Raw genomic sequence first — 26,718 nt, forward strand, 5'->3', positions numbered from 1 at the left:
TCATTGTCACGTGACTTCCGTGACCGCAGAAGACTGAAAGAACGTGCCCTTTCTCAGTGCTGGCTGTGGGGGGCAGTAATCGCGTTTCGTTTGCGAGCGGCTGTTGATGCTTTCCGGTCACCGCGAGAACGTCTGCGAGGCGACAACAGGACTTACGAGATCGTGAAAGGCCTTGACCCCGATACACAGTACCGAATTCGCTTTCGGTCTCGATGGAACGCGGACTACCGCCTGTTCTCTCATGTGCCGACGTCGGCCGGATATACCATGAGGTAAGCGTCTCGCGCGCAGCCGAACGGCTGCCTTGTAACATTACGTCGTCGAAACCAAACAACGTGAAAGTGTCTAAGGACAACGGAATCAAACGCGGGTGCTGTTGCTCGCAACTGAACGTTTTATCAAGCTGACAAGATTATACATACACGTACTAAGGTACGGGAGGCACAAAACGCATCCTAGGAATGTTAGCTCATGAAATGTACTTCTCTGTTGTTCGGCGCGATAGACGTTTGTGCTAAACACGCACTGGGTGGAATATTTAAGAATGCGGTGTATAGGCCTCGACGCGGTTTCCGCGTTGTTGGGAATTCTCATTTCTAAGCGGCACCTTGGGTTTCCTGAATCATGGCATCGCAATGACGTTTGCGCTGGCGTAGATTTATTTAGCGGTGGCTGTACAAGGTTCTGCCGCACAGCTGGAGGTCGCGGGTATAATAGGGCTTTTTCGAAAACTTCAGCGAAAATTCCCCTTCATAGTTTTCTCGCACCTCACTGCTGAGGGTGCGGGGCGGATTTACTGTTCCCGTCGGGTAGCCTTCGCCATACCCCAGATCCACCCCGTGTGTAGCACGTGACTGTAGGAGATAGGAGCAAGAAACGACGCGCACAGCTCGCGTTACGCCCGCTTCACGTGGTGCGAATTCGAATGAGTTTTAAAACTTGCAAATTCGCAGTTCCGCGCGCAAATGGGCCTCCGCGCCCTTCGTGCTTTTTCTACGTTCGGGGTGCTAAACTTCTCCGCGAAAACGCACGTGCAGCAAGAACGGGCAACCAATCGCAACGTAGATCATAGACACGTCACTGTCGCCTTTCTGCTTAATTTTTGTTTTCATAAGGTAATGCATCTGGACTAAGAGAGCCGCCCACCTAGGGCGAAGAAATAACTTTCTCGCTGTTACAATAAACGTTAATTCCTCCGCCTCCTCCTCCACAAGGTAACGCACGCACAAGTTTTCACGAAAACAGTTTCTAAGTTGCTTTGCTTCGTTCTTACCGAAGCGAACTGACGCCAAGAATAATTCAGCCCTCCGATAGGGGCTCGCAAATGCGAAAATCGCAACTTCCCCGCTCTGTGCATGCGAAACGGCAATGCCCAGTTCGTATTTGCGGAAACCGTAGCTGCGAAAAACGCAGCGTGAAATCGCACCACGTGGACCTGGGCTTTAGACGCATTTCTGTAATACCGATGAGTGAGAGTTACCGTCACTGACCAGCCTATCAAGCTGCTCAATATTCGCGCATCGACAGCTTCGTTTGTGCGAATTGGTTCGTGCTAAATAACGTATGTACAGCGCAACAACTTTACAAAGAAAAAAATATTTGTTCTGTAACTACGTTATTCAAAATTCACGCGTGCACGCTTAGTTTCACGTGCTTACCCTGCATATTTTCGAGGCCGAAATCCGCGAATGGCAACGTGAACTTCAAACTTGTTGTTGGTATCTGCCTGCGTGGTCGTGTTTATTTTTGCGTTATCTGTTGCAAGCCTGTGCTGCTGCGACAGAAGTGACTATGCCATGTTGGCACTGCTGGACCTGCTAAAATTGTATTTCAGGCAGTCGAGGGAAATTAAGTGCGCTTCCGAAAGGCATCTGTTAACAGAAAATAATTAACGCCAAGAAAGCCTTCAGTAGTTGTCATATATTAATTTAGGTAACCTGACGTGTCAGCACCAGCTCTGTTCTTTCCGTCAATTCTTGAAGAGTGCTCCTTGTTATCAGCCTTTAAAATTTTCAGGCAGTCGCTTTGGTGAAATGTGTGATGTTTGTCCGCATATCGTCGTACACGTTCTAAACTTGCCCGTGGCGTTCCTTTTGAGACACGATGGCAGTGGTACAAATATTGCCTCGTCTCCCAAACACTGGCACATACCCACTGTGGGGGATTGGCCAAGAAGCAGGCGTTTTCCCCCGTATGTTTAGAATTCATTTTACGCGCTCGTGATTTGACGTCGAGAATGTTGTCGTTGTTGCTTCCCGTCACGTGTGGCTCCAACCCACTATGGGGTCCTATGGGGCACGGGTCCTATGGGGCACGGGTCCTACATGGGGTAATTTCAAAAACACGTTTGCCATAACTGTTTCCGTTTAGCCCCCAGCTTCTTGGCCAATCCCCCGTGGTGGGTACGCGCCATAATATCGGAAGCAAGCTAGCCAGGAAGTGTTGAGCGAGTTTTTGCATGTAGGCAAGGCACCCTGCCGGCTTGTGTAAGACACCGAGGAATTTTGACGTCAATCCGAGCACTTCAGGTGTTGCTACTCTGCGCCGTCGGCCATTATTTTTTTGGTATACCACGTTTTCTTCACGCTGCCGCCGGATTTTTGCGAAATGGGTCTAATAATGCTTTCGCATTAAACAAGCAAAACTCGCCATCCCAGCCTTACGAAAGTGAATGTCCGGTGAAGCTGCTGAAAACAACCGCTGCAGCGGCTAATGGTGGTGTGCCATGCTTTATGGCTTTAGGGGAAATGGTAGAAACGGGAGTAATCGTAATTTTTTACAGCACGCCGCCGCCCATAGCGCTGCTGCAACACTGAAATCAGTTGCTAGGCTGGCTCTTTTATATATGAGGCTTAATGACATCACTCCCCACGTCTCAAGCTGCCGTCGCCGCCGCAGCTTACTCAACTGTAATCTTTATCGAGAAATGCATGCGCTGAGGGCTATAGTGCTTCGCCCTGCTATCACTAGCGCCTTATTATGTGGTTTGGGATGCTATTCTTAGATTGTTCTTTATTGAAACGTAGGATGTTCTGTACGTTGTATGCGTGATTCCAATGAATGTATGGACTGTTTGGTTCACTTTGCTGAGTGCTTGTAGCCTCTGCATTACGAGGGGGATGAACCGTTGCATTTTTGCTTGCTTAGGGGGGTGTGGGTCATCGCTGCTGATAAATTTTGTTCTCGGACAGATACGAAAAATGCCAACCACCGAGAGGCTAACAGCTTCGCTGTAAAATGAAGTCGAGATGCGTAAAAGCGGCGTAGAGCCTCGAATTTGTGAACAAAAATGTCTCCTTCCTAATGCTCCATTAGTGCTTTTAGTAAACAATGTGTTTCTATGTGCAGCGTAATGACACAAACTTTATAATGTTGGGGACACCAGGATATGAAAAATGTTTAAAATGATATGCACTCTTAAACAAAATGACACCCTTTGGGTCGTATCTTGACACAGAACAATGTCTTGTCCGCATTTCCTTTCTTCAACGCTGCGGGCCCGGTACTTGGAAGTCACGAACGTCATGCGCGTTATCAGCATGAGAGAGCATTCTCGACAGGAAAGTAGCGAGCGCAGCGTTTTGAAGAAAGGAAACGCAAGCAAGGCAGATGACAATTGTTATGTGGCGAATATACACCCCAAAGGGTGTAAATTTCCCCTAAGAGTGTGGTGAGACGGCCATGCATTATCTGCAATCTATTCGAAAGTACTCAATCCGCGCCCACTATTCGACTCGTACTCGACTTAGTATCAGAAACTACTTTTCGCACAACCATATAGTTTTGGGGATCATGCGTGAAGATCGACGTTCAGGTTTCCAGTGGCGATTAGAGGCATCGTCTTAACTGAACGTAACGCCTCCCTTCACGCGTGCCCAGCCGTAGGCGCTTTTACCGGGAAGGGGGTGCGGGCAAAGTATGCTATTTGACCCCACCCCAACCCCCACTTTTGCAAGCGGGCACTTTCGGCTGCACGCCGGAAAATCTCCTACGAAGTAGCAGCCGAGGCCAAATTCTGTTTCTGGATACAGTGGTCGCGTAGTATAGACATCTTTATTACAAGAGGATGGCGAACATGAAATTCTCTTTGCTCTCGCAGTCTTTCACCTCCCGTTGCGCTCCACGTTCGCTCTTTCATCCTTCACTCGGTTACGAGGTATACGCCGACGCTCGACGCAGGAACGGCAGCCTCAGAGCTGCGCTCTAAAATAATTAAATAAATATGTTAATAATTATGTTAATTTTATTGTGATTATGTTAATGTTATGTTAATAATTTACTTAATAATTACATAATTATGTGATCTTACGTGCCAAAACCACAATCAGCTTGTGAGTCGCCCCCGCAGTAGTGAAAAGATACAAAAGCAAAATAAGACCATAGAGTACGGGTGCTTGATTATGTCTTGCTATAGTCCGTGTTCACATTGGTAGAGTGGTAAAAAAAAAAAAGGTAACGCACTGCGCATACGACACCTGCCCTGTCATCTAGTCCTTTATGTTGTCTCCTTTGGTGGCCCATTTCTACCAAGATAAACCAAGATACGCTGTGCAGCTGTTTTGGTATGGTGTTTCTAAAACATCCTAATCTCATCTTCTTTAAACCAGATGAGATGGGCGTACGACTTCTTGCCCCACACGTGGCAAGCCTGCACAGACGGGAACAGTAGGAACAGACCCTGCCCGCTGGTCCAGGACGCGTTGCTGTGGAGTACTGAGTGCCGGCAAGTAGGCGTGGAGATACGGGAGGATGACCGCTCGCCGGGAAAGCTGTGTGTGGCCTTCGACGAGACATACGAAGGTTTGCCCCACTGTTGCTGTTGTTTGTTCAATAGAGAGCCTTAGCGTAACCGGGAATCCGGCATCGTTTGCGGGTTACCGGATTTCCGATGGCGTAAACGTGAGATGGTGATGATTTATTGGCATCCCATTTGAAAAGGGGGAGATAACAAAGTCACCTAGCCTGCTTGAGTTAACCAGGTACGCTATACATACTTTCCATTATAACATTGTTGTGTACATCTGCTCGTTATTTTTTCACTTCCTCAAAACTTCTGTATCTATATTGTACCGCTACCTGTGCCTGTAACGGATGCGTTCGTATCAATCTCTTACCTGCTTTTTTTTCCACCAATAATCTAAGTGTCTTTTAATTATCTCACCTGCTGGTAGGTTCATGCTTCCGACCACTTTATATCCAGCCGCTTCTGCAAGGTCTACGTTACCTACGGGTCTCCCTGGGTGAATGGCTCCGGTATGTTTCTGTCCTTAGGCAACCAGCTCTAGCTACGGATAGCAAGGCATTGCCCTTCGTGTTATCGTACAGATTTTCCCTTCCAGTTTCTTCCGATTCTTGTAAATTTCCACGGCCTTTTTAGTTTCCGTTCTTTGCGTCCAGCTCGCTGTCTGTTTCTTTTTGATGACTCCTGGTTGTTTATTCACACTTTCAATTACCATATATACTTGGTTGCCAACTTGCTGGACCTCTTTCTTCATTCTGCGCCCACGATTTTCAGGCACACATACTCGTGCAATTTAGGCGCCCATTTATGTTCATCGATGTTCCTAATTATTTCTTCAAAACTAATTTTGCTTTGTGCTTCTATGACTTCAAACGAGGCCCGACCCATCTCACCCTGCACTGCCCCATTTGTGGTTTTGCCGTGGGCTCCTAAAGCCACACGGCCTGCCGATCTCTGGTTACCTTCCAGCCCCGACAAGAAATCAATTTTAAGCGCAAAATGGCATTTGAGAACGTTAGTGCTGGCACCATTACTCCTTTCCGGATTCCACACACGACGTCATACTTATTGGGACCCCAAAGTGCTCCGTTTCATTACTGCTGCATTCTGCTTCCCCTTTATTTTCAGATTATCTTGGTGGGCGCTTGAGGAAGTCTTTCCTTCCTTTATGTATACACCGAGGAATTTATATTGCTCTGTTATGGGCAAAACTTGCTGCTGAATTGACACCACGTAATTACTCGTCTCGTCACTAAAGAATATAATTCCCGCTTTCTCTGTGCTAAACGTAAGACCTATAAATGTGGTGGCGTTCGCACACATATTCGCAAGTGTCTGTCCGCTAGTAGCAATATGTCGTCCGCGTACATCAGTCCCGGGACCCTCTGTTGCACCATTTGCCCATTACGCATGTAGCATAAGTCAAACCCTAATGCGCTGCTTTCCAGTCGTCTTTCTATGCCCTTAAAATAAATCATGAACAGCTATGGAAACAGGACATCCTTGGTTCAGTCCTTGGTGAATTTACACCACTTCATTACATGTTCGGCCTTCCCGCAGGATTTGTACTGTGTTCTCTGTATATATCTCCCTTAGCAGCTCTACGAAAGCGTCATCTGTTCCTTCTTGCTTGAGAGTATCCCATAACCATTCCCTGTCTACGTTTTCGTCGGCTCTCTTAATACACAGAAATGCTGTCCATGAAGGTGTATTCTAAGCTACTGAAATCTTTATGCACTTAGTTAGTACAAACATATTATCCTCTAAGCGTTTACCTGGTCTAAACTCGTTGTGTAGTTCCCCCAGTAGACCTTCTCCCGCGCACTTCGACAGTTCTAATTTTGACTTGCATTACCATCCTATATATCCCCGACGTTACTGTATTTGGCCTGTACGAGTTCATCTTATCCTTACTACCTTTGTAATGAGGTTCATGCTGTTTTCACGCCACCCAATCGGAATTTTCTTTCTTTTAGTCCCTTGCTCTATGGCATCAGTCAGCAGTGCCTTGCGTTTTAGACCGAGGTTTTCGATTAACTATTGATATTTCACCGGGTCCCGTGCCCTTGTTATTAGGGACAATTTCTTGTGTTTTCTTTTTCAGCAAATGTGTTCTATGCTACATTTTGATCTCTCGGGCTTCTCTATTGTTGCTGGATCTGTTTGAGTCTAAACTCAGTTTCCTTTCGTGCAGAAGTTGTCCCTTATAACGTATCTGATGTGCCACGGCGCATCGCCTCCTTCAAAGACATTTCCGTATTCATCCCTTATAACCGTTTGCGAATTTTTACTTGAAGCTCCGGGTGCACTTGCATTGTTCCAAAATCTTTTTGTTGCACCTTTGTCTCTTTAGCGAACTTGCTCTTGCATATTTAATTTTCTCTTGTACGAGCTCCCTCTATTGCCACCCTCTTCACCGTATTCGTTGCATCTAAGGAGCAGCTCTCCGTGTGATCATGGCATGAGTGCACCCATAGCCCTACCGCAGACGACCAAGAAATCGCGAGGGGCGCATGACTTCTGTAAAGGCCCCTCCGACTTCTGTAAAGGCCCCTCCGACTTCTGTAAAGGCCCCTCCGACTTCTGTAAAGGCCCCTCCGACCTCTGTAAAGGCCCCTCCGCTTTCTTTAACAATGGACTTTCTGCCTATTGTCTCGACCATATGCGGGAGATTATTTAAGGCCGTTCTGGCCCACTCGAGACTCTGATCTAATCACTTTGTACAAATGGTATGAATACATCTATTCTCGTTTACACCATCACGCTGCCCACTTTCGCTATCGTTTTCTGATTCCTGCAGTGATACCCACTTCATGCGGTCCAGATCGTATCAATTGGGTGCTCTTGTCGTGGAAATGACGCACAAAAAAGGCTGCGCGTTTACGAATAGGTCGCTGCCTCAAATTTACGTCACCGGCTAGTTCGCTCATTCACTGCAAACCAGATGGCGCTTCGGTCCCGCCGAACCACTCATTCGTTCGCGAATGCAAATGCAGAGAAGCATCGGCGCTGCCTTCGGATCCCGGTGCATTACTGCCGGCTGCACGCAGGCGAAGTGCGGCAAATGCTATATGTGTCGCAAGGCAGGCAGTATTCATTCGTTTCGCAACACCTACATTTAACGGTAACCCTTCATGAAAAAGGCAGAATTTCGAGAAGAGTGGGTTTAGCCCATTTTTCATAAAACTTGTGCGGGGTGCGTAAATCGCGAATGATCGGGCGGCGCCCGAAAACTACCCACTGCGGTTCGAGAACGTTGAATGTCACGTGCACATACATTTAGTTAACCTGCTTTGTGGTTAGTGGACAGACATATGTGGCATCCTGACGTGAATCTTCGTAGTAGAAACCCATCAGGTCGCAGTGTTTTCTGTTGACAAGGGCTGAAGCACCGTAAAAACGGGTACCTATCGTTAATGACCGCTTCGATATGCGCGATTTACTGTGGTTTCTCTCCTCCCAGGTTTTCTTCCTCTTGAGGCGCAATGCCGGAATAAAATGTCGCACCATCATCTAATTCGAACCATGGTGCTGCTGTAAAGAAACGATTTTCCGCTTTTCTTTTCTGAACAAAATACGGAGAGAGTAAAAATGAAAGAAAGGGGCCATGGAGGTTAAACAGAACAAAGATACGGTTTGCTACCCTACACTGGTGTGTTGCACAGTTCGAGGAAAAACGATAGCCAGATAGCATCACAAATTGATATTTAAGAGTAATACATGATTACAGGTGGAATAATGTCAAAACGATTGTAGTATGATTGTGCTTGAATACAATAAAAAAGAAATCCGGAAGTCAAAACATCGGGTATATAGATCTTGATAAATGCTATTCTCAAAGATAAAGAAAGACACACACACACACGTTAACGTCTAAGCTAGCCTAAGGGGATTTCATTTTCGCGCAATGTTCAGGTTTGTTATTCGGAAGTTTTCAACATATTAACATGGCAAGCTGGTGATTGAACATGTCCCTAGGGGTTGGTGGCGCAACGCGGACGAAAGACGTAAGCGCCAACCAGACTTCCATCGCTCTGTAAGATAAAGAAACGTGAGTTTTTTCAATGGCAACACAGGCTAACACCCTTTCATCCTTGTAAGCGTCACTTTACACGTGTTTACATTTTCTGTATATTGTAGTCACTTGTCTGAAAAAATAAACCAGTTGTTAGTGTGCGCTCGTATCTTGTGCTTCCTTTTGTCTTTCGCCCGGGTTGCGCTGCCCACGCCTAGGAACGTGTTCAATGTATTCGCACACGCTTATCGTATGTAGACTCCATAAACTGTCCCACATGGTTCGTTGTGCAGTTTGCAGCAGGGAAAAGGTTCTCCACCACCAGCTGTTCCTGAGTTTCCTCCTGCAGCAGCACCGGTGCATCGAGTCGGTTACCTTGAGCAGGCCGTTTACCTTTGGGCATGACCAGCGCTTCTTCGATGCGCTGCGTGTCAACGGACGCGTCCGCCGGCTGTCTCTGCTGGGCCACACCGGTGGAACCTGGGGGCTCTGCAACTGCCGTCAACACTTTGTGGATGCTTTGAGCGGTATGCTGAAGCTGCAGGAGCTGATCACCTCGGAGGCAAGTGTTTCTCATTACAAGAAGAAAAAAAGAGTGTTTAAGTCGGCAGAACGACAAGCTGTGTTACAAGCAAGAGCTTTCGCTCTATATTGTGTGTGTGTGTGTGTGTTGCTTGTGTGTTGCTTGTGTGTCCGTGTGTGTGCGCGTTGCTTGAGTGTGTGCGCGTTGCTTGAGTGTGTGCGCGTTGCTTGAGTGTGTGCGCGTTGCTTGAGTGTGTGCGCGTTGCTTGAGTGTGTGCGCGTTGCTTGAGTGTGTGCGCGTTGCTTGAGTGTGTGCGCGTTGCTTGAGTGCTCAGGTCATCACTGTGTACTCTACAACTACTACTCGGCAACCTGCAGGAACATGCCTGGCGATCAGCCGCAGGCTAATCTCTCCGGCATGTCGTTTAAAGCCTTGTCTCTCCCTCTATCAAGTGTCGCACCCTACACTTTCGCCAGCTTTGGCAAAGGGTAGCCTGTAGCCATTGTAACGTGGAGCATAAACAGATACACTAGAGATGGTACGAATCCTGAATTTAGAAATCTCCGGAAGAATCGTTGCACCCACTCCGACTCCCCGTTCTTTATTTCATTTTTCACTACGGTGTGTTCAACTACAAATTACAACTCCACTACAATTACGACTACTGTATCCTATGGTATGTGGGCTTCCCACTCGTGGGACTAGCTTTACATGCGTCGTTAAGTTTCCAGTTTCATGAGAGTTCTTAATATGTGCTAAATGAGAACATTAAATCGGCGACGTGAAGTGTTTTTTTTTCACAAGTGTATTCCTGGATATCTTGAGTGTCTGATCGTGCTTCAATCTATATTTCTAGTGCCTAAGGTTTCTAGTGCCCCTAAGGGGAGGTCACGCCCCTCCTACAGGGGCGGAGGCGGAGGTATCAAGCCCCTCCTACAAGGAGAGGCTCGATACCTCCCTCTCCCCTTCGGCTTGCCAAATGTAGCCCTGCGGCACCCATTCGACAGGCGCTTGAAGGGATTTTATTACCAGTAGTGCCAGTAAGGCAAAAAATCAATTAAATAATTAAGGTAATTACGCTAATTATCTTTTTTAATTACTTTTGCCACATATTTCAACATATGAATTATAGCCGCTTAGTTCGCGCAGCATGTCTACCTGGAACGAATTCTCTGGACAGCATCAGTTCTGAGATATTAATTTTCAAAGTGCTCGTCGAAATGCACTGGTGTTCCAGTTACTTTTGTGATCCAATGAATAAAACAGTGGTTTCTTTAAACATAACTGGAACGCCAATGAATTTCGTCGGACACTGAAAATTATCTCGTAACTGGTGCTGTGCCGAAAATTCGTTCCAAGTGGACATGCCCTGCGAACTCAGCGGCTGTAATTCGTAGATATAAATATGTGATGTAAAGCAATTGAGAAGTTAATTAGCGTAATTACGTTAATTATGCGATTGACTTGATGAATTTGAATTGGATGAATTTGCGATTGAATTGGACGATAATTTGGATGAATGGTTACAATATACTAGTCGGCGCCCTATGAGAGCTGTTTCTATTTTCCGTTATTGCGGAATCATGCGTTTGTATAACGGTACTCAAATAGTGTCATTTATGTCCCATCACTCGATCACAACGTTTAACACCCTGCGTGCTAATGACAGCGCTGACAATTCCGTATATGACAATTTTTTTTTAAATATAGGACAATAAGCAGAACTATTCCTTTCAGTTTTCTTTGTTACAGCGCAGCGATTTATGGCTAGGGTTCCGTGGATTTTTCATGTCCGTCAACAAATCTGTATGCAAGAACTCAGCTTCCGAATTTGATGCAAAAATTTCTTCATTCTATGCAGAAGCTTATACGTATATATCATCACTTGGATATGCATTTTCAGTAGGTTAGTTATCAAGAGGCACCATTTTCAATATAAGTAGCCTCTTAGATAGAAAACAATCTTTTTTTTTTACCTGATTACGGAGAGCGTGAGCCATTGCTTAAGCGGGTATGAGCCATTCATTGTCTTACGTTAACGCGCCAATTTCTCGTTGGGTAGGCATAGAAATGCTTACGCATTTAATAGCAAAGGTGATACGAGAATGTGTGTGCGTACATATCGTCGCGATGACCACCAACCAGAACAATAAATGTTTTCGTACCTTTGTTCAAAAGTATGTGTATCAACTCTGTGTAGTGCTAAACGATTTTGCTGGTCATGCAACTTCACAGAGTGGATTGGCGCATGATTCCCTTTTCACAGCGAAGCTGTTAAGGGCTAGTCTCCCCACTATTGTGTCCGCGTGTAGGAAAAGAACTATCATCATCGACAATGACTCGAGCGTCGTCTTTTTCCATGGCTGGCTCCCTTGCCGCTAGTCATTCCAGCGTAGAATTTCACTTTTGTCATCATAATGGAGAGGCCGTGTCTACGGGGTGTATAAGCCATTGCTTAAGGGGGTTTGAGGCATCATTGTCTAACGTGACGGACAGATTTAATTCTGAAGCAATGCAATTTCGAACAATCGCAAGTGGCAATGCCGGGCGGATGCCGCTGACCACGCCCCCGAGCATACTCGAGACATCGAACGCAAGCGACAACGGCGGACTGCGGACTTGCCGTCACTGACGTCGTTCTCTCCGTCACATCCGAACCTGTGTGTAACCTCATTAAGAAACGCAAGGACGTAACCAATAATTGAGGAAGACTTTAATGCACCGTCGGGATTAACCCAGTGATAAAACACCGGGGCCGCACGTTTCAGCTTCTCTGGTGAACCATCCGTACGGAGTGCTCGGGCGGTAAATTTTTTTCTTCTCCTTCACTTTCCCAGTTTTTTTTCTGCATCTACGCCAAATCGGAAAGCAATTAGGATGTTGTTAGTGACATTAATAAACGATTCAATTCGTCTCCACCTGTAGGACGTCCTGGGTAACGACGCGAGTATGCAATCGTTCGTCGATTACCTGGCGAATACGACCTCCCTGCAAGCGCTGGACCTGACCCAGTCGGCCCTTCCGTCGGCGGCACGGCGTGCTCTGTACAGAGGTAAGTTGGCTCCAACTCTACTCCACAGCGGACAACGCTGCGAAAACGATTTGCTGTATTTGTATATGATCCCCTCACCAGACAGGGACATCGCGAGGAGACAAAACGCAGTTCGTTCAATCGGCAGTCGGGCAAGGCCTGACTGTCCCAACGTGGGAGCGACCCGCAGCGCGCTGAGTCGCGTACCTCAGGACCTTATTAAAATTTTGCATCCATCCATCCAATCGCGCGTTGACGGTCGTTCCCTCGAAGTATCAAAAGCGCTCTCTCCGATGCATTAAAAAAAAAAAAAAAAAAACGTTCAGATTTCGAGCGAATGCCCGTGAGCCCTTCCTCGTGAGTGAGCCCCGCTTCCTGCCGGTAAATTGACGTCACACGCGTAAATGACTCCAGGTCAAGCTTTCAGGCCACTACTCCAGGTCACGCTTTCAGGTCACGCCTCCAAATGCGCGTGCGACGTCGCCGATTGTAGCACGTGATGCGTTTTCTCGGCTCGGTTGCTATTCGCCTCTGGTAAGCAGCGAAGCTCGCCTCCTGGCGGCACGGCGGCTCCGCATTTTGATTCCTCTTATTCCTCAGATAATGAACAAATTTCAGAAGTTATTTCGATGAAATGCTCCCTAGAGATCACACTTCACAAGTTCCATTGTATAATATCAACATCCCCCTTCAAGCCGACGTAATTTAGTTTCTCTCAATTGTAATAACTTTAATTCAGATCGGTTCAACCGGGTTCCTTCCATAATTCTCAACGGCTCTTTAATGAGAATATTTCTACATTTCATGTGCATTTGAATGCGGAAATCGAAATATGACCTGAGGCAATATCTGCTCTTCAATAAAAAAGCGCCATCAGCAGCGCTGTGGCTTTTTAACGTCGACTGTACAATACTAGTGCCCCTTGTAGGGGTCAAAAGCAGCGTCGTTTAAATTCGGCGTGCATGTAGTGACCGGATAAGCATCCAGTCACTACATGCACGCCGAATCTTTGCTAGTGATGTGTAATGTGTGGGCTAATCACAAAGACAGTAACAGCAGACAAGTTAAGTTAGATCCGGGAGGGCTCGCGAGGAAAGGTGAGGTGTGTGTGTGTGTGTGGTGTGTGTGTGTGTGTGTGTACTGCACAGTCGAAGCCACGAAGATGCGCTTGTCCAAATTGGTCCCCCATGACGGTGCAGGTTTGCTCGGGAACCGGAGCCTGAAGTCGCTGACTCTGCGCGGCTTCTACGCGGAGCGCGAGGCGCACAAGCAAGCCGTGTTCGCGTGCCTGCGCGAACACGCCACGCTCGAGTCGCTGACGGTCCACTCGGACAGTTTCCCCAGCTCTGCCTCGCTGGATTTCGTGGCGCGTTGCGCGGTCGCCAACAGGGGGACGCTGCGTCGACTGCAGCTCGTCGGCTGGCCCATGGACCTGGAAGCCGCCGCGTCGATCGGCCAGCTGTTCTCGGGCGACTGCACGCTCGAGAGCTTCGCGTTCGTGCCGCCACGTGGCGCAACAGACCGCTTCCACTGGCCGGCGGCGCTAGACGCGCTGCCTCCAACGGGACACCCTCAATTTCCGGTGAAGTCTGTATACAATGGGGGATATTTATTTATGATTTCGGCGCGCATGCCACCGGCAAAGGACCCACCATGGCAAGCACATGTTACGCGGTCTGTGACCTGTACGGAGACGGTGCCAATAGCTCAGACGTGGAACGCTCGTAGAAGTCAGCGTAGTGACAGCGTAGGGTGTTGTAGCAATTTGACAAAGACACTCATTTGACGGAATTCTTGTAAATGGGGCTCTTGCATTGCCCAGGGGGCGCTGCGAAAAAGGTGCTAAAAAGCGCCCTCTGTCCTAAAATGGGTCGTACCAAGCTCGGTCGTCTGCTTCGGAAAGCACGTTTACAATATGGACCCGCCACTTTCGGTTGTGTTGTATCACGGCCTGCAGCGAATATCGGGCGCAGAAGATTTTTTCAGGAGTGGCACGCTGCGTAAAGGCAAGAAATTATGCAGTGCCGAATGCGTGTATGCCGTTCAAGAATTAAGCGGCGAAGCTTTAGCGCGGTGTCAATCGGAAGTGAAGCGAGTCGCGTACGAAGTGGAACTTCAGGTAAGGTTTGCACGCTGCTAGATTCAGGCGCACAAACGCGAGGAAATGCTTGCTATAAATGAATCCACAGCAGCGATAAGCAGACATCATGTGTACGGAACTGCTCGAGCACACGACGGTACGCGCCGCGACGGCAGCGGTCTTTCAGCATGCCGCGATGTACGAACTGCTCGAGCGCACGATCGTACGCGCCGCGACGGCAGCGGTCTTTCGACATGCCGCGAAACGGCGGGTCTCCTGCAATCTTTGTTGACTGCATGCCGCTAAACAAGTAGTTAGGCCTGCGTTGTAGTAGCGGCCATCTGTCCCTTTTAGTAACTGGTAATAACTGATGCAATGCATATGAGCTCGCACGTACGTGCGAATCGCGCAGCGCGAGCTCGTGCGCTGCTCGCTTGATGTAGCTTTTAATGACAACGCTCGAAAATCGATCTGCTGTAATCAATACAATCTTGCTGCGCTGCCTCAACATGCTGGCTTGAGGTCAAGTATGAGCACATTTAACTCTCTAACCTGTGCTGCTCGTAGTGGGGTAGTGAATTATCACCGAATCAACCCGGCCATTTGTGGTCATTTGCACACACCTGGGCACTTCACCACTTCGCACCGGTCGAATTTTAATTGTCGCTGTGGCCGGGTTTCGAATCGTGAATCACCAGCCATGCCTGCTGCTATGTCGTTCTGCCGTCGGGACTGTAGGTGCAAAAGACCGAATTTTAGAACGCAGATCTATAATCAAGCAAGCTTCAAGACAGGTGAAGCAGTCAGCATGGCGCGAAGTTTCGCTTACCCAGCGCGACGAACTGCAGTTATACAGCGCGCCTGACGCTCCGCTTCGTCAGGCCTTGAAGGGAAACGATAGAATCGGATGTTGGGATTCAGGCCTTCTTGTTCATGGGAGCCCACGACGCATCAGTATCGACGGTGACGCCTTTTCGATGCTGAGCTAGGTCTCTCCGGATCGGCGTCGCCGATTCCTTCTGCCTCCAGCATTACGTCCCACGGCACACGGAGAGTCCGTTTTCGTTAAACTATAGGCTGCGACCAGCTCGCAGCGTGGTCGACGTGGTCTGTGAGAAGTGACTAGCCTTTTCGCACTCGCAACAGGGCAGAAAAAAGCGCAAATCGACGCAAAACTCGGCCTAGAAACGTGCTTCGCCACAGCCAGGGCTCAATACGACCCAAGCTGGTACGACCCAGATGTCGTTTCCCGCGCCGCCACCAGGCGCCGCTACTATACCTCAAACTCCAGCGCAAGACGCCCATTGTCGGTGCACGTGTCATTTCTACTACTACCTGAAAACGACGGGCCTGCCGACTAATTACGCGGGAATGTGAGGACGGAAATTACACCCAGGCAGCGAGGAATCGCTAGGAGCGTGGGAATAGAAGAGGGAGGGAGCCATGATGGGAATGAGTGCCAAAGGCTTGCCCAAGGTCTACCGATTATGCTAACGAGAGTAGGCACAACCCAGTACGTGGTTTAAATTCAGTTGTAACCTCATTCGTTAGGGGAATGTTGAGGCGGGCCAGAAGTGGCCACCTCCCCTTTTTATTGTTTACTGGAGTGTACGTAATGACTGTCCGGAACCAGTTCCTTTCAGTCTTGGCTGTAACCACTAAACTGGCACATCAGTAAGACTCTGTACGTTGCAACGCTAGTCTGGGTCGTAACCATTTGGTTGTCGAACAGCGAGACACGGCTGGTCGTATGTAGGGACAGTTGTGCGGGGCTCTAACGTAGGAAAAGGATGAGTAAGAAGCTGTTTACTTCTGGGTTTATCATCGGTGTTCTGCAAACTTTTCGCTCCACTATACCTCAAAGTTTTGTTACCTCCATCGTGGCTCCAGCCCGATTATCACCTTGAAGTGACTACACCATGCATCTTCAGGGAGGAAGAACAAACTTTATTCCTTCCTTGCCACGGTATAGCGGTTGTGCTTGGAGAGCTTTTTTGTGCTCGAGATGTGAGCGATGCGTTTGTGAAAGGATGAATCGGGCCGTTCAGCCTTTCCTGCATGGTATATCTTTGCAGTGTTCCGCGCTCACAAATGAAAGGGTCGGAGCAAGGAATTTCGAAATGAGACGATGATTAATGAATGTTCTAACGAGTCCTCGTATTATACGGTAACTAAACTTGCAAGTTAACGTGCAGTCTGTCACGTAGCGTATTTCATAAAAGAAAGAGAATTCAGTGAGCAGCTCTAAGTGCACGCGCAAGTCATTTGCTGCAGCATTGCGACAAAGTAAAGGAAGTTGCGCAGCAAGCAAGCACTAACTCAGCGACGTTGCAGGGTCAGCAACACTGAAGAGCTCGAGCTCTTCGGACGGAATTCTAGCGACACGCGGGAGGCGTCAGTCATTTACTTGCTGGCAACGGTACTGTTAATTATTGGCAGCGCCTGAGATCTCTGAATTCTGCTTCTCACAATTAAACTCTCACCCCTGTATGTCGTTTATACGCACAATTGTAATCAACGCCCAGGGAAAGTTACTCAGATGTAATAAACGAGAAGAAATGGGGTTAATCAAGAGGCCCTATTTTTACTAATCGTATCACGAGATGCCAACAAACAATGACGCCAAGGACGTCAACATAGGTGAAATGACTTATACTTACTAAATGAATTAAATGACAAATTAATTGCAATGAAAGAGGATGAAAAAACAACTTGCCACAGGTGGGGAACGAGCCCACGTCTTCTCATTACGCGTGCGATGCTCTTACGCGCGTAATGCGAAGACGGGGGATCGTTCCCCACTTGTGGCAAGTTTTTCATCCTTTCATTGCCATTAACTTATCATTTATTTAATCCATTTAGTAAGTACAAGTCCTTGTCGTATTTGTTTGTTGGCTTCTCGTAATACAAATGTCACAGAAGCTACAGTGCTGACTACTACATTCTTACACCATTGCTGACGTAACGGTGTGCGTCGAACGTGCCCTCAAACATGGCCCTGCCTTCAACACGGTCGTGTGGGGCTGTACTCTGCTCGATGGACTGAAATGGAGGCCGCATTATTAGGTAAAGCACAATCTTCACGTTAGCGTCCGTCTGCGTTTATTTCCTTGTCGCTCGCTACACTGGACAGAACTGGCAAAGACGGAAGCCGCGCGTACACAACAGCGCGGCGCACCATGTCTGAAAGGGGCTATACGTGACAGAATGTTTCGCGACTCCCCTTTCAGTTTGCCATTGACGATGGATCCTCGCCTTCTCTCGTCTGCCAAGAGGGCGTGCGTTCCATCTTGCACGGCATCGGCGAGAACCGAAGCCTGCGGGAAGTATCGTTCAGCCTGTCCAGTTTCACGCCCAGCGGCTGCGAATTGCTGGTCGGGGAGTTGCTGCGCTGCTCCACTCTGCGCAAGATCACCCTGGAGCCCCAGCGCTTCGACGCGGTCCGGGCCATCTGCCAGGAGCTCGGGGACAAGGGCCACGCCCGGGACCTCCTCCCCGCGGGTCGCAGGGACGTCTCCGGCACGCTCCTTCCCCAGTGGGTCGGTGACCGCCTCCAGTGCTCCCGCTTAGTCCTCGACCACAGTCGCATCTGGAGGGAAGACGTGGAGCGCTGTCCGCGGGGGATCTACGTGATGCCTTCGTTCGAGACGGTGACGTCGCTCTGCGTGAGGGTGAGTACGCGTATGTCTGTTTGCGTCTCTCTTCGTTTATGTATATGGGGATGGAAGGGGGGGGGGGCGGCGAACTGGAATTGCCTGAGATGGGATCGAACGCGACTCCAGTAGTGTCGGAATCGAACCGATTATCGAATAGTTTTCGAATAGTGAGCACTCTGTATTACCATTAATACGAAAACGATCGTCACATCCTGGTGCAATCGCAGCTTAAGAAAATTTATCATAAGATTACACGTTACAAATCGTTGTTTAGCAGGAAATCCGAGGACACCTAAGAATTTCTCGTGAGTTGTGAATGCGAAAGCAATAATGCCTAATTGAGCGCCGCTGAGTGGTCCTTCGACCTTTTGACCATCTGACGGGTTCCTTAGAGTGCGCCTAGTATAGAAGAGAAAGCAGGAGAGGTCGGCCTGTAGAGCGTCTCTAGCCTGCTACTCTTCACTGGGGGGAGTGGGAAATACAGGGAAAGCTAGGTGGCGGGTGATTATGTTATGGTACAATGAGCAACTATATACACGTTGTCCAACATGCGGATGCGCACTGTAGACGCAATACACGCAAGAGTAATTTTGTTCACACAAAGTAACCTTGTCAAAATGCACCTAAATTTAAGAAAAACGAGCGTCCCGGCATTTCACCGCCTTGGAAATGCGGCGGCATTTCGACGGGGGCCCCTTTAAGAGAGATATGCATGGAACGGATAACCGTTGCTCCACTATAGAGTTACAGAATGGACACGCACGCACACACACAAACAAAAAAGAAAAAAGGAACGCGTCAGAGGACTGAGAACGAGGCGGCGTGATGAAACTTGTGAAACTTGCAGTGAGTTGACGGAAGACGGGGACAACAGCTAGGGGACATCAATATACTGCAAGTAGGCTTTCCCATACTATTCGGCTGCGCTACACCAGACGTCCGAGCTTGAGCGAGGATAGGTTCGCAAGCAGCCAAGATATAATGTAATAATTAATGTAACAAAAAACAACGGGTAGTGACGACGATGGCAGTATCAGCGCGTGCATTCATGCTTTGTGTACTCATCTTCAGGTGTTGGCCGCCAACTCCTGCGGGCCAAGCGGCACCCGCGGAGAAGCGCGCTTGCATAATTTTGCGTTTACCCTGATGGAGATCGCTGGTAGATGCCATCGTCGTTCAGCGGACGTAAAATATGTCAATGTAGATCAATCAATCTGTAAATATGGGCAGGACTCTAAACCTTGTTTCAATGCTAGCAGCAGGTGTCCGTTTGCTGAGATTGGGATAAACAAGGAGCTGGAAGACAAAACGCAGAGCCCATGACGGGTATGGGGCGATCCACGGAGCAAAGCTTCCAAGCTCGCTTTGCTTACTGCCATGCACTGCTTTCCCAATGCGCTGCCTCTGCCCAGGCGTCGTTTCTCTTCATTACCACGTCGAACAGATATTACAACAGCTCTCGTTGAGCAACGACGTGAAATAGATTCTTTACTGGCATACGGGTTATTCTTGTGATAGATGAAAGTGAACAAATGACACGACGCGGATGATGCGATAAAAATGATGTTTACTACACTTTCTTTTTTTGACGCCGTGGACAGGAGGTGGCAGACGACTTCTTAAACAACGGTACTTGTCGGCTTATGGCCGAATACCTGGCCCGTACGACGGAGCTGCGAGAGCTGAACGTGACGGTGACGGGCTACCGCTCTGGTTGGCGAGGCGTGGCCGCTCCCGCTTTGTCGGGCAGCGCCGCGGATAGCCTCGCCGCCTTCGCAGACTCCCTGGTGGCGAACGGCGGCGTCACTCGGGTGTTCCTCTCGGGCCTGCCCCTCGCAGACGACGCGTGCAAGGCTCTGGCGAGGGCGCTGCGGTCCGGGTGGCGCGTCTACGACTTGACCGTACTCCATCCCACGCACGCTATCGAGGCGTTCTTAAGTGCGCTGATGGAGGAGCCGCCAAAATTGGAGGAACTCAACCGGAGCCTGACAAAGCTGCACGTTCGCTGCACTCAAGAAAAGCAGACTGCGTGGTACAGTCATGCTTATTTTTTTTTAATTCGATGCGCGTTTGATCTCGTGTGGCTATAAACGTTAGTCAAACCACGTTCAGCGTACTTGGGTCGCGGACCAAAAAAATGTTTTAAATATTTATTCTTCCATGTATGGTGCTCAAACATTTCTCAATACAGCACGTATATGTAAGGTTATGTGCTTATTTGTAATATGGGGTTCCATTTTGATCCACGTAATGTGGCGCGCCTGCGCTAATTGCGCCCTTTCGTACGCAAGTTTCTGTGCCAAACACCGCCAGAAAAAAAAAAAAAAAACGGGGTAAAATGGCCCAAATTACGCCAAGATGCCCCAGAACACCGCTCGGACAATGCGCGAGAATCGTGTGTCAGTGTCGCATATTCAAGAGTGCATCTGCCAGAGACGCACCTTTTCGTCTCCATCGTCCAACGATGTCGTCACTGATGGGCTGCTTCCGTCAAACTCTGAACGAAAGGCGACGTCTGCGCAGGTAGTGCGACTACCGCAGACATAGAGGCATGAACTGCCCGGTCTTTTCGTGTAAACAGTCTGTGAGCAAGAGTAGCAAATTATCTTTATTGTTACAGTGTAACGAATTTTATAAGCTTATAACATTTCCAATCGCGAAATACGTGTTTCAATATTACTACCGATTTCACTTTCCGTATTAGTTCAGTTGTCCTTTATATATGGCTACCGTGGCTGCACACTTCGATGCAGCCATGAGAGTTTGCCGAACACACTCACTGCCGAGCGCGTTCTGCAGCTACTGTCTCTAAGAGTTCCCGTGTGACAACCTCCGAATGACACTGTGGCTGCGTAGTGGACTTTCTCAAAGTGACACTGAACGCGTTCCTGGGACTAGAGTATAAGATCGGCGAACTGTTTGCGAACCGTATATTTGGTCCGGTGTAGCGGTAAACACCACTGCTTCGTAAATCGTACGCTATTATAAAAGGAGGGCGTGGAGCGCGTTAGATTAGGAACTCAATGAAAAAAAAAAGTTTTTTTTGTTTCACTGACGGTGATCGCCGAGGATCCAGAATAAGGGAAGGGCTGGGTTGGAAAACTTTCTTCACGCAGGAAAATCCTAAGATTGAAATTCCTTTACAATATATATAAAAGTAAAACTGGTATCGACAAAACACTGTTCATCAAGGAGCCGCATTACGTTTCATCTAGGAGAGACCACGCAAACAAAATTATAACTTATCAGTGCCGTACCAATGTGTTTAGGTATTCATTTTTTCCTAACACGATTAGCGATTGGAATGAGCTCCCTAATGAAGTGATGGCAGCTTCTAGTTTTGAAAATGCTATTGAGAGTCATATTCTTTGATTTTTCTGTTATTCATCCCTGCACATACGCAACTTTTTTTTCTGTTTTGTTAGTTAGTCACTTTGTCACTCACTTTGTTTTGTACTTTGTTAGTTTCTATTCCGCTTTTGCGAATTTCAGTGCTTAAACTATGTTCTATTTACTGATGTATTCTTTTGATGTTGGCGAATATGTTTCCATTGTGACCACCTGTATTTTAACCCCCCTACGATAATGCCGTACAGGCGATGTAGGTATACCGAATAAATAAAATAAATAAATAAATAAATAAATAAATAAATAAATGTCGTCCATTTCAAAGCTCGCATCATAACCCGGATGCTTCGCGGCACGGACATCATCACCACCACCACCACCACCACCACCACCCCCACCACCACCACCATCATCATCATTATGGCCTCGTTCCACCTCAGCCGATGTGGCCCGAGTGGGCGCCCGTCGTCGTGCCGGCAGCGCTGACGGACGTCGTGCGACGAAACTGCAACGTCGCCACGCTGGCGGCCCACCACGTGACCGGAAGGAAGGCCGACGCCCGCTGCGCCGACGCCCTGCACCAGATCGCCAGGGCCGACCGAGCCGCCGTCTGCGAAAGGTACGCGCAGAATCTGGTATACTAGTTATACCGCAGTTTCGCACTAATGTAACTATACAGACGAAACTGTGGCACTTGCCTTCTGCGGGAGCTGGAGAGAAAAAGAGGGAGGGAGGGAGCAAGGACGGGAAAGGCAGGGAGGACAACCAGACGATGAGCCGGTTTGCTACCATACACTGGGGGTGAGGGAAGGGGGAACTACGACGGAAACTGGAGCGAGGTGCCAGTTTCCGTCGTAGTTTCCCCTTCCCTCACCACCAGTGTGTGGTAGCAAACCGGCGGCTCGTCTGGTTGTCCTCCTTGCCTTTCCCGTGCTCTCTCTCTCTCTCTCTCTCCCGTTTTCTCATCCCCCTGTCAGCAGCGAAACTGACTGGACAGCCTGGCTCAGTTCCGGGGACGTCGACCGACAGCTTGAACTGGTGGACTGGGCGGAGAAGGCCAAGCAGGCCCAGGGCCTTACTTGAGCCCAATCCCTCAGCCACCTCCGCCCTTTCCCCTTTTCAATAGTTTACGACCGCCACCACGACGGAAACTCTGCCGCTAGTGTCGGCGGCGGTTCGGCCAGCGTGGTAATGATGGGAGAGCAAACCGATTTTGCCTAAAGTTCGTCCTTGTAGCTCCGAACAGTTTCGCCACTTCTCCAGTGCAGGATATAGTTCAATTTTATGTTCCATTCGTAATGTGAACTCGTATGCGCGGTGGATAATTGACTCCCTGTATCTGTAGAAAGCGTATAGTGCTTCGTAAGTTCGCCGAGATGGAGCGCATTAGATAACGCCACGAGAACGTGTTTGAACACGCGCATTATTGTCATTGAAAACTTTGGTGTATACACTTGCACTCCTTGTAATGCAAAGCAAGATTAGAGCCGGTAAGTTATCCATACCGTGAAACAAAAAGAAAGGTTAGGTATAACGTTAAAATACAGGAAGACAGGGGTGCGGATTCGAGAGCTAACAGTGTTAGCCAATATTGTAGTTTACATTACGATGAAGCATTCGAGTTGGGCAGGCTATGTAGCAATGCGTAAGGCAGACAACCGGTGGTCTATTAGAGTTACCGGAATGGTGCCAAGGGAAGGAAAGTGCAGTCGAGGCTTGCAGACAACTGGATGGTGTGATGAACTTGGGAAATTCTCCGGCTCTGATGGCGTCAGCTGGATCAATACAGAGGTAATCGGAGATCGCTGGTAGTGATCTATTCGCTCTGTAATTGACATAGATAGTTGACATAGTGTCATACATGGATATGTCTAATCTTCATCATCGCTCCTAGAATCGTATACAGCATAGAGAAAAATGGAAAGCATAATTGTATGTGGAAATCTAAATGTCTTTTCTTGTGCTAAAAAACGACAAAGAAATGTTTCTACCCAATTTTCCGGCGTTATTTCCCGGCCCCTACATCTTTATGCTAGACTCTCTTTTGTTAGTTTGTACGCAAGTGTCTATTAAACTTTATTATCGAGGTTACCAGAGTGTGTCCGCAATGCCTCGTCTTGTGCATATGTGTAGAGACAGAGAGTATAAGCGACGTTACAAAGATCGAAACCACGGTCGGAGAAAAGAGGGGCCTGAAAAGAAGTTCCCGAATCATTGCGAATTGTGACACTTGTAACGCCGTATTGTGCTGTTACAAAGGATCAATACTGGGAGCATCGGGGAACCAGGTTCAGGCGCATCCATGTACTACTCGAAATTCGCGTGCCGGCTGAACGGGGGATACTTGCAGCCCCCGTAGACAATAGGCGTGGCGGCGACAGTACCGACATAAATGGCAATAACGGCGACAGTATACAGTGACTCCTCTACCCGGCAGTGATGTTGACAATAGTGACATTTGACTGGTCGCGATCGGTAGTGATTAACATGCCATCGACAACGCTCACGCAGAAACCCTGGACTAGTGGCCAAGGTACAGGAACTCGCGCTTTTGGACATCGACCGCGACTGGGCCTGCCAGATGATAAGGGACAGTGCTCGCTGTTTGCTCACCTTGGACGGTTACATGCGGGCCGCGGGCGTGGTGAGGAAGACGGTCGAGTGCCACCCGGACCCGAATGGCCGAAGGCAGCTTCCAGACATCGGTGACGACATCTGGGCTTTCGTACGGCGCTACCTGAGCGTCACTGACGTACTGTAGTACTACTAAAGTACTAGCTATACAGACACGCTGTACGCACTGTACAGAGAACATGCACTGCCTGTGCGAGCTTGGTCCCAAAGATGTAAATCTGTGCCCACTGGTGTACATAGTGTTGGGCGAAATTTTATTTGCATTTTAATAAAGTGAAGCTTGACCTCCTTACCCCACTTTGTAAATGCTGTTTTGCCGAGTAGGCAAATTCATGACGTCCCAGGGTGCTAGTGTGGAACCCTCGGGGCGGCGTCACCACCCGTATTTCAAGTTTCCTTTATTTTCTTCTTGTTTTTCTTTTCTTTTCTGGCTTACTAAGTGCCTTTTTGTGGTAGCAGCGGTTTCTTTTTGTACTGTAGTAGGGTAAAATTTACTAACACAGTTGAAATAAATGTTCTCTTTCGTGTCCTTTCAAAGCTAGGTATGATGAGGTTGTTTATGAGGAGAAAACAATAAAGAGTGATTTGTTTTGTGAGCTCGCGCATGGCACCCGCATAGATTGCTAGATGGAGTGACGGTGGAGTGACGTCACTCCGGAGTGACGTGTATCATGACGTGGTGACGCATCGAACTTCTTGGGTGTCTAATGCATTCGGCCTGCGTTCACCTGCTCCCGCCCGGCCGGCTGCGCCTTGCTATACGTTTGTCAAGGTTTCTGGAACGTGCTGCCAGATGTGAGCCTGCGGTATTCTTGACAGCGGCATTGTGTACTCCGAGGCGAACATTAAGACAATGACCGGTCTGCCCATAGTAAACTTTGGCCCAAAATAACGGTATGCTGCGTACCACCCCCTGCAGCGCTCGTCATGCCTGAATATTGAATTGTCTGTTTCGCGTTGCTCGTTTTCGAAGATGGTAATCTATAGGCACTCCACCGGAAGCACCACTGGTCTCGCCTTTCCCTTTTTTTTGTACTGGAGGTGTTTGCCTTCTAGCATTTATTAGCGCAGCTTCACAGCAGGTTGCTGTAGCAATGGCAGTACAAGCAAAGGACTGGCAAGCGCGCGTCAGTATAGTTGTCGATGTTGACAGCTTTTAACTTTCGCAAGAAACACGGAGCTCTTGAGAAGAGGAGTTGCACGCACACGCGGACACACATGCGCGCACACAAACAGACGCACGCACGATGGCTGCATTTATAATTGAATTCGTATTAGGAACTGAAGAGCTTCACAGGTCAGTTTATACCAACTCCCCCAATTTTTTATTATTGCGACAGCAAATATATGGACACTCCAGGCGCATTTCTGCCGACGTCGTCTTCACAACCGTCTCTGTGATGTTTGGTGTGAGCTCCAAGGGAGATAGCATAGCCTTCGCGAGCCGTATGCTGTATGTGCGAGTGAAAGGGTGTGAGAGTGAGCCGACGATGGTGGCTCAATCTAGCGCGCTCAAAGGAGGAAGGCGGGGAGGAACAGGGCCTAAAAGAGAGTCATCTTCCCTCCCGCGCAAAGCACCGGGGGAGGGCGGGCGCGTTGTACTCCGAGCGGCTCGGGCAGCCGCGCGCGCACTCCCGGGCCACTGGGTCTTGAAAGCCATCTGCCACGTGGACAGAATCCTCCGCGCGCTGTTTCCGCGGCTTAGTTCTTGTTCATAGTTCTTGTTCAGCACGAAGGTCAGCACGGAAGGGGGGGGGGGGGGTTCTATTCCGGCGGCTGCTGAGCATGACCCTATCTTTAAAGCGCGGTTCGTGCGAGATGCAGCACGAAGGTCAGCATGGAAGGAGGGGGCGGTTGTTCTATTCCGGCGGCTGCTGAGCATGACCCTATCTTTAAAGCGCTGTTCATGCGAGACGCAGCACGAAGGTCAGCACGGAAGGAGGGGGGGGGGCGGTTGTTCTATTCCGGCGGCTGCTGAGCATGACCCTATCTTTAAGCGAATTGCGATCTGGAAAGACGGCACCGAGCGATGACAGTTCTGCTGGTGGCGGGCTTCCTCACGTCAGCGTTTTGACAGCGAGTTTCCGCGGTCATCGAGTGAGATGAGTTCACATTCACCATGCTTGTTCGTTTACTTAGCAAGCGAATGCTTACAAGTTTATACGGCAGATGAAACTACTATTTTTCCTTCGTATAGCTGTCTACTATATAAGTTGTCGCAATCGCTGCTGCGATTTTAAGAGAAACTGCAACTTTTTTTTGCTTAATCGGCGTCGGGTTTAATCAGCATGATGTCGTTTCTCTTCAGTAAAACTGATGCAAAACTGTTTAAGAGGCAGGGTCTCCTTTCAGGTTATTTGCGTCTCCTTAGTGCCTGCCTCCTCACGAGTGTGCGATAATAAATCAAATCAAATGAAAAGCAGTCTGCTTTCCTCAACACATACATAAACAAAAATGTAAGATCCTGTATGGACATTTGTGGCCGTTCAGCCATTAAAATTTGTTGATCAATCAATCAAAAAGCACATTGGAATCTGCCATGTCATCCTGACGCATCGAAGCTGCGTTTGAGGCGCGTAATTCTGAACCGGATACTGTTTCTCCGTTGATAGCCAACTTTTTCTTTTTTTCGCCAAATAAATTTACATCGATTTCATGGAGAAAAAAAAGCGTGACCAGGCTTAGATGAT

At 48.5% G+C, this 26,718-nt stretch overlaps 1 protein-coding gene across 1 annotated transcript; it reads left to right on the top strand.

Moving 5' to 3' along the window:
* The first annotated feature begins 70 nt into the window (after window positions 1–70).
* Window positions 71–24,320, top strand: LOC126528944 (uncharacterized). Its single transcript, XM_050176532.3, has 9 exons — window positions 71–272; window positions 4,608–4,800; window positions 9,050–9,318; window positions 12,205–12,331; window positions 13,510–13,892; window positions 17,621–18,061; window positions 19,648–20,078; window positions 21,720–22,013; window positions 23,906–24,320. Exons 1-9 carry the CDS (start codon window positions 213–215, stop codon window positions 24,153–24,155), a joined length of 2,448 nt encoding a protein of 815 aa, XP_050032489.3. The 5' UTR covers window positions 71–212; the 3' UTR covers window positions 24,156–24,320.
* Window positions 24,321–26,718: the final 2,398 nt, after the last annotated feature.

Source organism: Dermacentor andersoni, chromosome 8 (assembly GCF_023375885.2).
Source record: "Dermacentor andersoni chromosome 8, qqDerAnde1_hic_scaffold, whole genome shotgun sequence".
NCBI classification, from domain to species: Eukaryota; Metazoa; Arthropoda; class Arachnida; order Ixodida; family Ixodidae; genus Dermacentor; species Dermacentor andersoni.

Coding starts and splice junctions, on each gene's coding strand:
- LOC126528944 (XM_050176532.3), top strand. CDS start 213: ATGGAACGCGGACTACCGCCTGTTCTCTCATGTGCCGACGTCGGCCGG. Junction 4,801..9,049: donor CTTCGACGAGACATACGAAG/GTTTGCCCCACT, acceptor TTCGTTGTGCAG/TTTGCAGCAGGGAAAAGGTT. Junction 13,893..17,620: donor CGGGACACCCTCAATTTCCG/GTGAAGTCTGTA, acceptor CTCCCCTTTCAG/TTTGCCATTGACGATGGATC.